The sequence below is a fragment of the Terrapene carolina genome, unplaced genomic scaffold, assembly GCF_002925995.2.
Source record: "Terrapene carolina triunguis isolate 2854851 unplaced genomic scaffold, T_m_triunguis-2.0 Scaffold53, whole genome shotgun sequence".
Taxonomy (NCBI): Eukaryota; Metazoa; Chordata; order Testudines; family Emydidae; genus Terrapene; species Terrapene triunguis.
The window spans coordinates 7685445-7702388 of NW_020664404.1; the positions used below are offsets into that span (position 1 = coordinate 7685445).

At 40.6% G+C, this 16944-nt stretch overlaps 1 protein-coding gene across 1 annotated transcript; it reads left to right on the forward strand.

Moving 5' to 3' along the window:
- Positions 1-682: 682 nt before the first annotated feature.
- On the forward strand, positions 683-11561 carry STC1 (stanniocalcin 1). Its single transcript, XM_024213523.3, has 4 exons — positions 683-892; positions 3162-3304; positions 4967-5178; positions 9437-11561. The coding sequence occupies exons 1-4, from the start codon at positions 775-777 to the stop codon at positions 9705-9707; spliced, it is 744 nt and encodes a 247-aa protein (XP_024069291.1). The 5' UTR covers positions 683-774; the 3' UTR covers positions 9708-11561.
- Positions 11562-16944: the final 5383 nt, after the last annotated feature.

Below are 16944 nucleotides of genomic sequence, written 5' to 3' on the forward strand. Positions count from 1 at the left end.
ATGGTCTGTTTGTGTGATGTGTGCATATTTGCATGTGATTGTGCATGAACTCTGTGTGTACTGCATATTTGGGGAGGGGGGGGTATATATGCACCGTGTATATAATCCATGTATGCAGAGATAGGGTCCGTTATTTGTGTGCATGGCTGACTGGCAGTATTGACTGTATGCAACCTATGTGGCAAATATTCATTCTGTGTAATACATGAAAATGCCTCTGCTTTAATTAGCTGATCCACTTATTTATAGATGATAGACTATAATATCAGTGTTTTCCTGCAGTAGCTACTAAGTTACTTTTTAAAAAGCAGGTGATCTTGGGAAAGATTTAGGGTTGTCATGCAATTTCCTTGAGCAAAATTAATCACAGGAAGTTTTTTGTTTTTTTTTTTTTCCCCCTGTTTTTTGTGGATTATTTTTTTTTTTTTTTTTTTTTTATTATTATTGTTTGGCAGGTCCTTTTAATTGGCTGGAAAATATTCTTCCTGTGAAGTTCCAGTGCTCTGGTGCTTGAATGAGCACAGCATCCCATTGGCTGCCTATACCACCTCCTGATTGGCTCCAGATCCTGGAGGGGGGATAGATAAGGCCGGCTATAAAAGCCCTGAGCTTTGCTCTTGGTCCCCCAGTGAGCAGGAGCTAGGGGTACAAGGCTGCAGCAGTACCAAGTCCTTGACAGACTCCTTTCTCTGTGAGTGTATCCAGATCCGCATCTTTGCTGAAGCCGAAGAAAGAGGAGACACTCACAAAAACTTAGCGGAAACTTGTCAGAGAATGCTCCAAAAGTCAGTTATTCTCCTGCTGCTGGTGATCAGTGCTTCTGCATCTTATGAAGCCGAACAGAATGACTCTGTGAGCCCCAGGAAAACCAGGGTTGCAGCACAGAATTCAGGTAACACCCCTCAAAGAGGGGCTGAGAGCCCTGATGTGTTTAAACTGTTGCAAATGTCTCCGCTGCTAAGCTTTGCTATAGACTGTCCCTTCGTGGCTGTTAGCAATAAATTATGTAAGCGAAAATCCTAGGAAACTGATTCTGTGTAATATTGATGCATAACTACAGGAAATAATCTCATTTCAGGAGATGGTTTATAAACCAGCATGTAATCTGCTCTGTGTGTGTGTGTGTGTGTGTGTAAGAATTGCAGATATTAAATGAGTTACATGCACTTTTTTCATGCAGGTTGAATGTTTTTTTTCCCCTGTCATAAATACACTTTAATGTTAAATTCCTTGCTTATTAGCAAGTTAAAGCTCCTTCTGCTAAATATCTGTGTATTCAAAGGGGGGAAGAACAAGATTTTTTTTTCTAATACCACTCCAGAGAATGTAATAAGCTAAACGTGTCCACTGTTAACATGTAGTCTTAATTGCCTATAGATATTGGTCAGAATGGTAACATGACAATATGATAAGCACGCTTACCTAATTAGCCTTTACAATAGATGAGAGAAATAACTAGCAAGTCATCACTGAATGGCTCTACTTCGTGTGCTGTAGGTGTCCAGATGAACTGAGCACATTTTATGTTCTCTTAAGCAATGGAAAAATAAAAATCTGTCGTAAAAATATAAGGTAAAGACAGTGAGGAGGGATCTTCTAATTTGGAGCTCATTAAGAGCTGTTTTATTTTAGATCTGCAGGGCTTTGCAGTACTATATGAGGGTGTTTGCTCAATTTCCTTTTGTATTTGGTTGCTATAGAAACATAAGATCTCTCTCTAGTTCACTGTGCCTAAAACAATAAAACCCTAATGCATATTAAACCTGCTGAAAGCAAGGTTATAATCGGAACCTATCAAAACATATAATTATGAAAACAACTTGAGATGGCCGGGGTGAATTAGGAATAGGATAATATCACATCTTTCTTTCCAGGTGTGTAAGTGGTATTGGAGCACAGGGGCTGCATTTCTTTTTCCCTCAAAAGATAGCAGTTGTAACAGACCCCTCTTTCGATTAGGAGCTAGTTTTTGGTACAGGTTTTCCTCTACCACTCTGCATTATATCCTCCTGTCACAGACATCTAATATCTTGATTTGAGAATCTAGGTTCACTCTCTTCCCTGAAGAATGTCAGTAACAAGATCTGACAAAAAGTAATGAATATGCCCTGCACAGGGACATAATTGGACAGACATTCAGCTTGCTAGAAAAGGTTAATACCTGTTAACTTTAGGGTGGTAATACAGTTGGCTCATAGTTTCAATACACCCAATATCATTTTTTAATACAGAGAAATGTTTTATGTTCTGCCGTTTACACACATTGGGGCCTATGTATGAATTATTTTAATTACACATTGATCTTCATTAGTTTAACTCTCTGGATCAAATGTTGATTCTATCTTCATGAAAACCTTTATCAGAGCTGTGCTCTGCTTATGAAGAGCTGGGTACCATATTAATATGTAGCAAGTAACCAGGGACTATCTATGCTGCAGTTGGACTAAGATATGGACTAAAACATTCTCCTTCCTAGCACGATAAAGTACTCAACACTAGTCAAAGCTTTTCTCCCTTCAAAATAGCCACAAGAATGAAAATGAAGTTATCACATTTTATTTATTTATTTATTTATTTTGGCTAGTGTCCCTATGCACTATTGATTCCATTTTTCTCTTTCAGCCATTATATATGATCTAGATATTGTCAATTCATCATGACTGCCTTTCAGACTAATAAACTATTGGAGCTCCAGGGCTTTTAGCAGTATCCCAAACATGCATAATCTCCACTAGTTTCTCCTTCATCTCTGCCTCAGATGGACTAACTTTACATTAAGTGGGCTCTACACCTTTTTTATTTAAAGGTTGAGTAAACTCAAAAAGTGGGATAAGTAATGGCTCAGGTCAATATTAAAAATGTTTCCTACTGGTCAGTTTCACTTAATTTGTAGGAGTCTAGGACATGCGACTGTCAGAAGATCTGTGTTCTGTTCCAAGTTTTGCTGGTGGCTTATTGCATGACTTCAGTTAATACATGCCTGAGATGTACCTCTTGTTTTTACTCCCTTCTCCCCCCCCCAAAAAAAAAATCCTGTGACACAGGACTATGTCTACAAGAGTCTTCTGTAACTTAATCATTGGTAACGTGCTTTGTGCCCTCAGATGAAGGGGGCTATGGAAGTGGGAAGCATTGTGTAATGTCCTATGCCTGTCTTCCAGCTGAAGTGGTTCGCTGTTTAAATAGTGCCCTCCAGGTGGGTTGCGGTGCGTTTGCCTGCCTGGAGAACTCTACGTGTGACACGGATGGAATGTACGACATCTGCAAGTCCTTCCTCTACAGCGCTGCTAAATTTGACACTCAGGTATAGTACAAGGCTAACCTCTTTTTCCTCTTTATTCAGGCCAGCTTTACACCCTGATTCAGCAAAGTGCTTGCTTAATCCCCATGGCACTCAAATGCTTGGAATGGAGATTTTAATAGGTCCTGATCCTGCAATGGGTTCTGTACAGGCCACCCATAATTCCTAATGGGCCTTGCTAATACTTAGATGCGCTTGTGGGAACCAGGACTTTGCTTTTTTGGCCACAAATCTATTCTTCCGGGAGATTTTCTACAGTACATTTTCCACATAGTGTGTGCTGTGTGTGAGGACTTGGCAGAGGCCGTCTTATGGGGCAGAGAGCTAAATTTCCTCTTCAGGAGGAAATATAAACGTTCTTCTAACAAAGTCACTCTTCTGACTGTGTAACCTGGCACGGATGTGTGATTTGAATTGGAAGTCTTCAGCCCTGGGAATGCAAAACCAGTTGAGCCTGACTCTCTGGAGCTGCAGATTTTTTTTTCTTCTTTTCACGTGGAATAGCTAGAGAAAGGGCATAAGTAAAGGATCGTAGTCTTGGCTCTGCTAGGGACGTTTACTATCATCTATAAAGTAGGCATAATAACCATCTCTTCCAATAGGGGAGGGTGACACTATTTGGAAGATCTCAGGGTGCCGTAAAATGAAACACCCCACATCAGGATGTGAGCCTCAAAGCCTGCTTAAAGGTTGGGGCACTCAGCACCTTACAGGATTGGCCCCTATATCTGCAATATTGCTATCACACAGCTGTGCCACTAGCATCTTAGACCATTTTGATGCTGTTGCTTAGACTGGGAAACTCTTTGGAACAGGGAGTAAGTATTGTGTTTGTACACTGCCCAGTACAATTGGGGCCTTAATCCTGAGGGGGACCACTGGGCATTAATCAATATTTATATTTACAATAATTAGGAATACAAGCCCGTGGAACAAAATGCCTTGACCATAAATGGGTTTCTTTATTGCTGAGTAAGCTTTTGACACAACACTTAAATCACAGCAAGGATACCCTGCTTTTGCTAATTGCTGCTATGTGTTCAGGGCCAGCTCTGGCTTTTTTGCTGCCCCAAAAAAAAAAAAAAAAAACCTGCGGGACAGCCGGAGCGGCGAAGGAAAAAAAAATAATAAAAAAACCCAACCCTGGAGGGCGGCCGGAGCCAGGGTGCAAACGGGGACCCCCTGCAGCGGAGTGCGTGCCCCGGCTAGCAGGGGGAGGGAGCGGGGGGGAGAGAGAGAAGGTGGGCGGCCAGGGCTTCCTTCAGCCGGGGCGCTTGCCACTCAGCCCCTCCCGCTGTGCCGCCTGCTCCCGCCTGCAGGTGAATTGAAGGTCGGCGGGGAGGGAAGGACGCGGGCTGCCGGGCTTGCTGCAGACCTGGCACCGGCTGGGGCAGACAGAGCGCACAGCCCGCTCCCAGCAGGGCACTACCCTCCTCCGCACCGCCGCCCCCCTACAGGGCGGCCGGAGCAGCGAACCAAAAAAAAAAAGGGAAAAAAAGGGCGGCCCTGCCACTCTAGGATTGGACAGAATGCTGCCCCTTAGAACCTGCCGCCCCAAGCACAAGCTTGCTCGGCTGGTGCCTGGAGCCGGCCCTGTATGTGTTAACATTTTATGAATGACTTATGCAGTTGCACATTCAGATAATGCTGCTTCTAAATTTGCAGGGAAAAGCCTTTGTGAAAGAGAGCCTGAAATGCATTGCAAACGGAGTTACGTCCAAGGTTTTCCTTGCCATTCGGAGGTGTTCCACTTTCCAAAGAATGATCTCAGAGGTGCAGGAGGAATGTTACAGCAAACTGGACATGTGTAGCATTGCAAAGCGTAATCCTGAAGCAATCACTGAAGTTGTCCAATTTCCAAATCACTTCTCAAACAGGTATGTGGATGTTTTCTTATGTGAAACATACAAGAACACAAAATGAAGCACATTTAAAGGGATGTTCTCAACCTGAGTCTAATTTTTACATGTTCCAGATACAGCTCACTTTAAATAGTACTTCCTGGCTTTTTAAAATCTTGTTTTAAAATACTCTGAATCAGATTTTTTTTTTTTCTGATCCCCTGCTCATGTTTATAAAGTTCTGTACATCAGGTGGGAAACAGTAAAACTAGCTAGACAAAGAGCTCTGAAAGGCACAAAGTAAACTTAAAGCTGAGAATTCTTTGGTTAACTTTGTTATACTTAGCAGACGTGTTACTTATAGCGATAGATGGTAGATAACTACATGTCTGAAAATGTTGCGAGTGTCCCTTTAATTCTTATGTTGAACATCTCTTAGGGCTGGTCCACACTACCTGCCTAATGCGGCGGGTAGAGATCGATCTTCTGGGATTGATTTATCGCGTCTCATCTGGACGCGATAGATCGATCCCAGAAGCGCTCCCCCGTCGACTGCGGAACTCCTGCTCGCCGAGAGGAGGAAGCGCTGTGGACGGGGGAGCCTGCCTGCGCCGCGTGGACCCGAAGTAGATACTTTTAGTTCGATATAGGTAACGTCTACTTCAGCTACGCTATTCTCGTAGCTGAAGTTGCGTTTCCTATATCGATCCCCCGCCTCAGTGTGGACCAGCCCTTAGTGAATATTGCAGCTTAATTTCCTCTCAAGGCAACTCCACCTCTCTTCAGTAAACAGTTTCATTCTGTGTTTAATATAAATAACTGAGAATGCTTTAAAGGGTGCACCAGCTAAATGGCTCTTCCATGACTTTGTTGTCATGACCCATTAGGTTATGGGATTCTGAGCATTCCCTACTCCCAGCCTCCTGATAAAATAGAAGGTTACTGTCATCTCTAGAACAAGGCAGGGTAAAGCTAGTGTGGGGATGTCTGCCCATGCTGCAATCACTACGTCTACATTGCAGTCAGAGGTCTCTTTAGTTTTTGCAATGTTATAATTATTTTGACTTGGGGGTGGGATTGTACTAGTACAATCCCTAGTGTGGATACAGTTACTCCCAATATAAGGGTGCTAAGGATAACTCTTACTCCTATGTAGGAAAGGGAATGCTATAAACACCTGTATAACTGCATCTACCCCAGGGTGGGGGTGTTGTACCACGTAACTATACTGCTACAGGCGTACATAGACAAGCCCTTAATTTTATAATCCCTTGGGTATAAATGTTTAACTTGCACGCATGAAGAGTTCAGGTGACTTGACACTCTCTACACCTTGTGTGGACACTTACACTGAGGGTGTGTGTGTAAACACACTAGCACTCAAATGGTAGAACAGGTGTAAGTCACGCCACAAGGTGCAAAGCAAGTAGAGAATCAAACCCTAGAACAAGGTCACTGTTCCTTAAGACCCACGTCTTGGGATAAGATGTGGTAAAGGAAACTACTCCACACACAGCCTTGGACTAACGGTGAAGCAAAAGGATATTGTAACATGTTGAGTAACAAAAGAAGCAGGATTTCCCAGCTAATAGTTTACACTAAGTTCTCCTAAAGCATCCTGCTTTCCCAGCCCAAGTCCCAACATAGACACAAAATAAGAATGTGCCAGTTGGCACGGAATTCCAACAGGAAGTAGTTAAAGGGTCATGCAGCTTCCTGTGATTTAATCTCAAGTCAGTAGCCGTGAAGGAGGAAGGCCTTTCTGCCTCTGGACATGCTGTAGCTACTGAAATTAAAATTCATTTATTTAATAATCTTCTTAAAAAACATCAGATTGTATTTCTATCCAGTAACTTTGAGTGCTGGAGAGATAGCTAAGGCATGGAATAGGGTGTAGGCAAGGGAATAGAATCTGAAAGTTTAATTTGATGATAAACACAAGATCATCATCATCCAATAGAACCTCTTCTGCAAAGGATACTAACCTGAGCAAAACCTGACACCAGGAAGAAGAGATGTTTTACTAGGCAGTTCCCAATCACTCGCTTCTGTGGTGCATTGATACATCTGCAGCAGCACATAATAAAATGGACAACATTCTCTCATACATATAACCTTCATATAAAGTGTAAATTCTTAATGAAGGGTAAAGGATCAATAGAGGTGTTCATAAATGGCCACGGAGTTGTCTGAATCCAAAAAGTCTTTAAATTATCTAACATTAGGGCTTCTCTATAACCTCTCCTGATGTACCTGTAACTACAGCTGTGCAACTAATGGATATTTTTGGTTCTCTGAAAATTCACCTCTCAAAAAATTATTTTGGTTCAACCTGAAAATGAAATTTTTTTTAAATCTTTGCATCATTATAGAAGACTTTTTTTGTTTTTTTTGTTTTTTTTTAACTTTTTAATGTGCCAATCAGATTAAGTGGGATTTTGTTTTCAATTTTTTAAATAAAATTGAAAGAAACTTTGGAACAAAATGTGTAAACTTTTTTTCAGAATTTTTGTTTGCATCAAAAAACAATTTGGTCACCTCAACGTGAATTTACGGAATGTTTTGAAGTTGCCAAATATGCATTTTTCTCCACGAGGAAAAAAAATTCCACCCAGCTCTACCTATAAACATAGTACTTTGCTTATGACCTCTAACCCTTTGTAAACATCATAGAAAGTGTCACTCAGAACTCCCTAATGGGATCTTCTGAGTTAATGTTAGTACCTTACTCCAAACTCCCAGGCCTTTCTCTTCACACTACAGGTATAGCAGTTGAGGAAGAAGCCTGAGGTAACATCTGTGAAAAGAGCACTGTCTTTTTCCTCTTCTCTACCCTATGGCCTTCTATCCTGCCCACATCCTCCTTAGATGTGGTAATATGCTCCCCATTATCCTCCTGGGCAGTAGCACCCAGGACTTCTGATACTGCTACACTTTCTCCAATTTGTTCTCTAGGAGATCAATAGGATTGCCCTGCACTCTTAAGTCCCCTTAAGCAGACAGCACAAACCTGAACAAGTGATAGGAAGAATCAACACAGCTCTCTCTCTCTCTCTCTGAGTCCCATGGAGGAGAATTCTTTTGAGCACTGTTCTTTCTCTGCTTGACTCAAACAGAGATGGGGAAACAGATCAGCACAAATTCCTGGCTCTCTCTCATAAACAGGAGAGCAAGGAAAGCATACACTCAGGGCCTTGTGCTAAAATAAGATTCCACAGTAGAGGGTAGAAACTGCAGTCCCTTGTGGAAGGCAAAAGGGCCTGATTAAATTAACCAACTTTCTCATCTTCAGCATGCTACTGCTGGTTGTAAATCCTAAAAAAAATTCATCCCCTGAGGAATGCATGCGTTTGTCAAGCTATTCGACCTACATTGACCTAGTTTTCTTCAACCCTTTCTAAAGACTACATAGAAGCGGGGAAAGGGTTGGTGTCAAATCTCCATAGAAGAGTCATAAGAAGCATCTAGAAATTCAGATTCCTTTATAGGAGTGTACATACCACATCAGACCAATGGTCCATCTAGTCCAATATCCTGTGCAACAGTGCTCAGTGCCAGATTTTTCAGAGGAAGCTGCAAAAAAAAAAAAAAGCCCTAAGGTAAATAGTTAGGGAATAATTTTTGCATAGGGAATTTCTACTCTGGCACACATAAGGGTCTACATCTTCCAAAACTTATTTCTGTCCATTATCTATCTATTTTGAGCTTATGGTCTTGATATTACACTTGTTTGTGGGGAGTTTACAATTTTAATGGTTCTTTACTAGTGAATAAGTCCTGATAAATGTGACCACCTTGATACCTTTGCTCCTAGTCCAACACCGACTTGCCAAAAAAATCTGAGAGTATCATTTACTAATTAGAACCCAAATTTGTGTATTTACCATTCAGAAGCTTAACAGGAGCATGGCTAGGACTAGTTAACCAAAACTAGAATTTTGTCCCAGAAACACACATGTACTGTAACTCCATGAATCAAAGATGGAGATGCGTATATGGGGTTAAGTCTCTGGGATAGAGAGCAATCTATGTAAGTTGATGCTAGTATTATAACTTGCGCATTTGCTGTGAAACTGTTACAGAGCAGGACCTGGGATCACAGCCCCTTGCAGTAATAGCTTACAATTTCAGCACAGTCCTCAATACACCACAAAAACCAACCCTGACAATTCCAGTTCTCTCTCAGCAGCACAACTTTTCTGGAGTAGTCTCTTTCAAACTGATTTGCTCTAGCTTGGGATCAACTCTCTCTCCTGTGCTATTACCTCAGTAACTGTCTTGTTCATTTATCCAGGTATTACAACAAGCTCGTGAGAAGTTTATTGGAATGTGATGAAGAGACTGTCAGCACCATCAAAGACAGTTTGATGGAGAAGATAGGACCCAACATGGCCAGCCTCTTCCATCTGCTGCAAACAGATCACTGCTCTCAAACGCACCCCAGAGCAGACTTCAACAGGCGACGTATCATTGAGCCTCAAAAGCTAAAAATCTATTTCAGGAACCTCCGAGGTGAGGGGTCTATTCCATCCCATGTGAAACGTACCTCTTCAGAAAGTGCATAATTCCTTAGGGGAGAGAGAATGGGTGTGTAGGGGATCTAAGCACTACCAATATAGAAGCCTCTTTTTCTAGAAGAGTTAATACACCCATCCAAATGTACTGTAGGCTGATTTTAACAACAATTAGAAACTGGTTTTAGATTTAGTCGTTCATATTTTTTATCCCTCTCAAACAAATTTGCATGGAACTAGGCTTCTGTGTTCAATGTCCCAGCTTTCTGCCTTTGAAATTTCTCCATCTCTCTTCTCTTCCCCACCAAAAAAAAAAGGAAAATCATAAACCTAGGCTTTTACAACAGTCAGTTCTTCAGCAGATACCAAATTATCAATGAACTGTAGCTCAAACACCCTTGCAGTTTGAAACCAACTCAAATAGTTTTAACCTTATGAGGCTGGTAGGTGGCGATAGCTTTTAATGGATCTATCCTAAAGATATCAATGGAATTTGTGTTATGAATCTGTGCTGGCCATGGACGAATATGAATGTCATGTTTGGATTCTTGGTCTCAGTGACATACAGTCTTAATCCTCTGTCATAAAACTCCATTGCCCAGTTAATCTACCACAATCAGGTCTAGCACTCACAAAACATGGAGGACTGTTTGTTTAGTTGCACTGTGAAAATGACAGCATGAGGTGCAAGACCATGTGGTGAAAGCGATTTTAAGTTGGTCAGTCTTTGCATTGGTTTAAAAACCCCAGCATCTTTATGTACTGTATCTAACTGTTAAAAGCTTTAAAAGAATCCTTAACAAAACTGTCTTAAAACTAGAGTATTAAAGGTCTTGCTCTAACTGTGGTATACATAGTTTAAAAATCTGTCATGTACTGTACATAAATTCCAGAAGAGTCTGCTTAAAAGAAGCAGAATATAATAATTTTATTGCATATAAATTTAGTTTTGTACCTTAGCTTTATTTTTTCCCCTGGAAACAGTATCTCTATCATGTTCAAAAGTACACATTCCTCACTGTGGCCTTTTTAGAATGAAAGAGAGAGAAATTGTTTCATCATGTATTAGAATTGGACCTGGTAAAAAACTTATGAGTAGCTATTCATACTCACCGATCGGCTGGATTCTGACTGCCCAAGCTACCTTCAGGGGTTACCATGGTACTTAACTTGCATCCCAGGCAGAAGTACTGCTAAAAAGCTAATCTGGGAATTGTCAAAATGGCTGACAGAACAACTCTTAAATATCATGGCTGCAGCCTTCAGAAGGGTCACTTCTGAGGCACGACATGGAAAATAGAGCCCTGTTTGGTATGCCTAAAGGTAGCCGGCAATCCAAAAAATGAAACTCCTCAAATCCCAACACATGCATCACTGTGCCTGTTGCGAGCCACTTGAAACACACGGCCTGCAAGCCTGCGTTTCCTACTATGCTCTTCTGTAAAAGAGGCTCTGAACTGAGGCTTACAAGTTGATTTTTTTTTTTTTTTTCACTCCTAGCTGAAGGCTAGAGCAGCTTTTCTGAACAGTAGTCTGTCTTGGTTCTGTACGCCAAAAAAAGCAACCTTGTGTTGTGTCATGTGAGCAGCAGGGCTGATTCCACACGCACATTCCAAAATCTCCCCAGTTAGAAACTACTTCTGGTGGGTGGCTGACTCTGGTTCGGCTAGTCAAGAAGCTAATCAAGTTCTGTTAAAAGCTAACGGGAGGGACATCTCTTTTTGCAAAATATAAAGCAATAGAACTTTTTAACCACAAAGCCTTTAAACAATGACTTGCTGCTAATATATTAAAACCAGATGCAGTGGCAGCATTTCCAGAATTGCTGTCTTCATTAAATGTAGCCCGAAAGTGCTGTCGTAAAATTGTAAGCAGCAAAAAAACGTTGCTGACCGATTTTTTTTTTTTTTTTTTTTTTTTTTTTTTTTTTTTTTTTTTTTTTTTTTTATTTTTTTTTTTTTTTTTTTTTTTTTTTTTTTTTTTTTAACATACTCTGAATTATGCAGTCCTGTTCAAGCTAGGTGCAACATTGTAGTTCATTCTTAACACTATCAGGTATACTGGAATCCAATCCTGCAAGGTGCTGCATGCTTTCCAGTGGGAATTATGGGTGCTCAAGTAGCAACGGCTTGATTTTACCAGGTGCAGGTGCTCAGCACTTTGTGAGAGGTACTTTTTGAGATGCACCATTAGGAAAAGGACATTAGAACAGGAAGTTCACCAGAGTTTGGGTATCAAGTACACTACACAGTGGCGTGTCTACACTGGGGATTTGCTCCAATTAAAGCTACCAGTATAGCTGCCCTGGAGCTGTGGTCCCTTTACATACATAGTGCAAAGCAGCTATTTCAACCAGTAAAACTCACCTTGTGAAGCAGGTAGAACACTTTCCCTCAAAACGTCGTCTTGTTGTTGTTGGAAAATGGCTTGACAACTTTTTCCAACTATTTGTATAAACACTGCTTAGGTTTTCATGTTTTTTTCCTAAGGCTATTTAAATGCCCAACATTTTGAATATTAAGTGGAAACTCTCTTTGGCTGTCAAAAAAAAGTGGTTTTTCAATCAGATCCCCCAAAGTATAAAACATTTCCAATCAATTTTTATCATTTTTTTCACCTGGGGAGGACGGGGGGGGGGGTGTCCTTTCCAGAGCAACCCTATTACTGTGGTTTCAAGAGGGATAAATCTCATCTAGTGGCTTTACCTATCTACACTGATAGCTAACGTCCTCCCCCCACACAATTACTCAGTGTAGAGAAAACCTATTTCACAAAAATATTTGAGCTGCTTAGTTTATGCCTAATGTCTCACTTTTTCCCCCCTTGGCCTATAGTAATACTAGCACTGCAATACAGTCACACAATTTTTATAGGGAAAAATGATTCTCAGTGTAGAGTCTGACTGTTTCACACATTTAATCTCTAATGCTTTTTTTTGTCTTGTGCTCACTGCGAAGTGATTTTCTTGGGGGTTGAGAGGCTTATCTAGAAGCGTTTGCATGATTCTCATTGTGATTTGTTTGCACTTTAGACATGTTTGTGCCATTATAAATTTGCATTATGTATTTATAATTTAATGATACTTAGGGGGTTTTGGTTTGGTTTTTTTTTTTTTTGGCCGATTACTGGAATAAACAGTGAGCATATCTGGTATATGTCATTATTTATTGTTAAACTACATTTTTAAAGCTCCATGTGTTCATATAAAGGTTATTTGAAACATATCATGGTAATGAGAGATGCAAGTTATTTTCTTTGCTTATTTTTATAATTAAAGATGCATAACTTAATATGAGGCCTATGGTGGATTCCTTCTGAGACAAAATAAAGTGTTAAATTTAGTCTTTTTCTAGTGTCTAATTTTCACTATACCTTCACTGTTCGGAAAGACAAAGCTTTCTAAGATACTGCTGACTTGCAAATGCTTTAACAATAAATCAAAGTGGGGTGGTTTAAAAAAAAAGCCAACCAGGTTAACTTCTGATGTCCTTGCAAACAGGTTTGGCGCATTATAGGTACACAGGCTCCAGCCACTAAGGAATTTACAGTCTGTCTGCTATCCCATGACTTCACACTAGTATTATTTAACTAAGGGACTGGGCTAACACTGGCTGTAGGAACGCAGACTGGGTCTGTCTACACTGCATCTGGAGATGGACTTTCCAGCTCATGTAGACTTACACACGAGCTCTGATTAAGCTAGCTCACTAAAACGGTCAGTCTAGCAGTACAGACAAGCTGCCTGAATATAACCCCAGCTATGTCATTGAGTGTCTAATCCACTACCACGCTCGCTCAAAGCTAGCGCACGTACTTATCCATGGGCTAGAAATCCCCCAGCTGCCGTGTGGATTTGACACCCAAGGTACCTTTCTCTAACAAATATGAGACCTATGAACAAAGAAGATATAGAGAACATACTGACCAATATTAAGGCCTATTTATTTTAATCTTTTCTTAGCACTGCAAGTGCTACAGCAGCACCACCCGTGCCCCTGTAGCACAGACATATACATACGACAGCAACAGAAGGGTTTTTTCCATCAGCGTGGTAAATCCACCGCTGCAAGAATTCTTCAGTCCATCAACCTAATGGTGGCTACAGTGGAGCTTAAATTGGCTTAACTACATCTCTCAGGAGTGATTTTTTTTTTTTTCACACCACTAGGTCCACCTAAATTTTAGGTGTAGCCCAGGCTTTAATTCCTGCTAGTTACTTTCAGCCCAAGTTCTATCTCGGCGCTCATAGGATCCTCCGCACCCTAGTAGCTAGGCAACCTCAGTCACTAATGGATTTTATCTTCACAACACCTCTGTGAGGTAGAGCAGTGCTCTCAACCCCATTTCTACAGATCAGGAACTGAGGGCCCGGGTACAGGTGAGCTTGTATAGCCCCTGCTGCTGTGACTCCGCTGCCATTGGTATAGGAGCCAACCTAGAGTAAAGCTAGCTGTGGTATGGATACAGGTGCTGCAACTACAGTGTAGACATACCTCTGGGCCTTGCCCAAGTCACTCTATGGATGAGCTAGAAATTTGACCCAAGTCTCCCGGGTTGCAGTCCAGTGCCATAGCCAAGGGATGCAATACATTTTAAAGGCGGAAGGATAGTCTAGTGGCCAAGTGTTTCATGTCACCTCTAGAGAGTAGTCCACAGAGAATAAGCACCTACTGTACTGCCCATTACAGCAACTCTTACTGCATAAGGTAGAAGCCTGTGCGATGGATGCTGAAAGTCACACGTTCAAATCCCGCTGTTCACGGGAGACTCTTGAAGCTTTAATAAAGAGAGAGTGTGACAGAGCAGAATCATTAGTAAAATGAAGGTAAAAGCACTTTTTAGAGACCATCTTTATAATAAATAGCTCTGCAGGGAGAAGAATCCCTTATTTTAATTTACAGGCTTCCTTCATCTCACGTAGCTCCACACACAGAACTCTTATCTACATATAGTCCAGGATCTCTCTCTAACTTTCCATGAAGATCACAAAAATGAAGATCGTCTTTATTGGAAAAGGAGAAGGGATTAAAGGAGACTTTGTTCCCATTCACCATTACAAAAGATAGATTATTGGAAAGAGAGGTCAGTCACTTTTTTACTGCCCCCTAATATTAGAACAAGAGGTGACTCAATCAAAGAAGAAAATGTATTTGAGTTGATTGAGAAAGGGGGAAATGATTTCATGAGCAATTTTGAAGTTGTTTCCATTTTTCAGGGTTCAAAATAGACACACTTTCAATTTTTAACTGACCAAAAACCACGTTTTTAAATAAAAGCAGGCTCAAAACTAAATGAACCATTTCATTTGACGTTCAATGAATTTTTTTCAGCACGCCCAGAAAACACAAAAAAACCCTATTATTCTCATAGCTCTAGTTATGACTATTATTAACTTTTGTTGGCTGTTGCAATACAAGCTAAATCAATGACGCTAAGGAAATCAGTGCACTATTGGTCTGCTTTCTACTGATGACTGATTCATAGACTGTTTCCACTGCCAGCGATCTTACCTCAGCTATGCCTGCTGTCACACCACTGAGGAAAATGAGGCATTCCTTTGAAGGCTTTTATGCAAGCTATCCAAATGCCAACTTGGTGACCTAGGCCCTCGGAGGAGCCCTCTTGTATCATACAGAAATAAAAAATATACAGTTTGAAAAGCAATAAATATTGGGAGCAGGAGTTTTCATTGTACCATGTGTAACTTAAAAATAACTTTTTTTTAAAAAAAAGTCTGGGGTTTTTCCTTTTTTTAGCAGTTTCCATTGTCTCTTTGCTCTCAAGGCTGCAAGCATCTAAGCAATGCTTCCGCTAGGCAGGAGGTTAGTACTTCAGTTAATTCTTCTTCTGCTTCCCTTTTCAAGAATCAATGCATTTTTACTACCAGGAGTAACAGCACAGTGTCATTGATGCGGATTGGGCTAATATCTGTTATTGTTAGACAAGTGTACAATTGTTCACACGGAACAGAGAGTCACCTCTGAAGCTAATGTGATAAGTTTTTATATATCATTCCTGGGATCAAAATGTAAAATACATCATTTATTCAAAATGCTACTAACATTACTTGTGATATTGAATATGTTAGCTTAAAGAGAGTATGTATATATTCATCTGACATGCTGTAGATCTTCAGATAGAAAATAACAACGCCATCTAACATTTAAATCAAATTCTTCATCCTTGAGCATCCCAAAGTGACAGAAAGATACTTACACCTGCGAGGGCAGGAGAATAATCTATGGGTACGTCTATACCCAGCCGCTAGTTCGGCGGCAAGCAATCGAACTTCTGGGTTCGACTTATCGCGTCTTGTCTGGACGCGATAAGTCGAACCCGGAAGTGCTCGCTGTCGACTGCGGTACTCCTGCTCGGCGAGAGGAGTACTGCGGAGTCGACGTGGGAGCCTGCCTGCCGCGTCTGGACCGAGGTAAGTTCAAACTAAGGTACTTCGAACTTCAGCTACGTGAATAACGTAGCTGAAGTTGCGTACCTTAGTTCGAATTGGGGGGTTAGTGTAGACCAGGCCTATACCAGTATAAAGGAACCTTTAACTGTGTCCTCACTAGGGATTTGTACTGTCATAACTAGAGCTGGGGAAAACTAATCCATTGGAAAATTTCCAATCATCAGAAAATGCTGATTTGACAAAATCAGAACATTTTGTGGGAATGTACCAATTTCATCAAAATTTTTGATTAAAAAACTATCAGAACACTCTTTCGACTTTATCATTTCGATTGTTACATACTTTATAATAGTCAAAATGAAACATTTCAACCTTATTGAAACCAAGAGTTTCAATACAGTCACTTCAATATTTCCCAAATGAGTTATGAATTGTTCTGGAAATTTCTTTTAGCTGGAAATTTTGAAATGTCAGAATTTCTCGTGAAATGGAAACTCAGTTTTAACCAGCTCTAGTTATAAGTATTACAGTAAAAAAAAAAAAATCACAGCTCTAACTGCAGTAGTGATATCAGTACAAAACTATGCACAAATTAGGTTTTAGAAGAGTAAATCACCTCTAAATGATGAATGTGGGTTGTAATCAAATCACCATTATCATCTTAAAATGGAACAAACAAAACAAAGGATAATTTTATTTGGCTCGGGACCAAAGGACGTGATTGACTGACTGATATTGTCTTTATTTTTTTTTTAAGCTTCGTTATATAACCAGGGGGAAATCATCTCAATTTTTCCTGGCCCTCACCCTTCCGGCTTTCTTTATAGTTATGAGGAGAGGGGAAAAAAAGAGAAACCTTTGGCACGTAAAATGACTTTG

What these genes read in the sequence shown, in the direction of transcription:
- STC1 (XM_024213523.3), top strand. Translation starts at nt 775, where the DNA reads ATGCTCCAAAAGTCAGTTATTCTCCTGCTGCTGGTGATCAGTGCTTCT. An exon ending in CTGCTAAATTTGACACTCAG is followed by an intron (nt 3,305 to 4,966) that starts GTATAGTACAAG and finishes CTAAATTTGCAG; the next exon opens with GGAAAAGCCTTTGTGAAAGA. An exon ending in CCAAATCACTTCTCAAACAG is followed by an intron (nt 5,179 to 9,436) that starts GTATGTGGATGT and finishes TCATTTATCCAG; the next exon opens with GTATTACAACAAGCTCGTGA.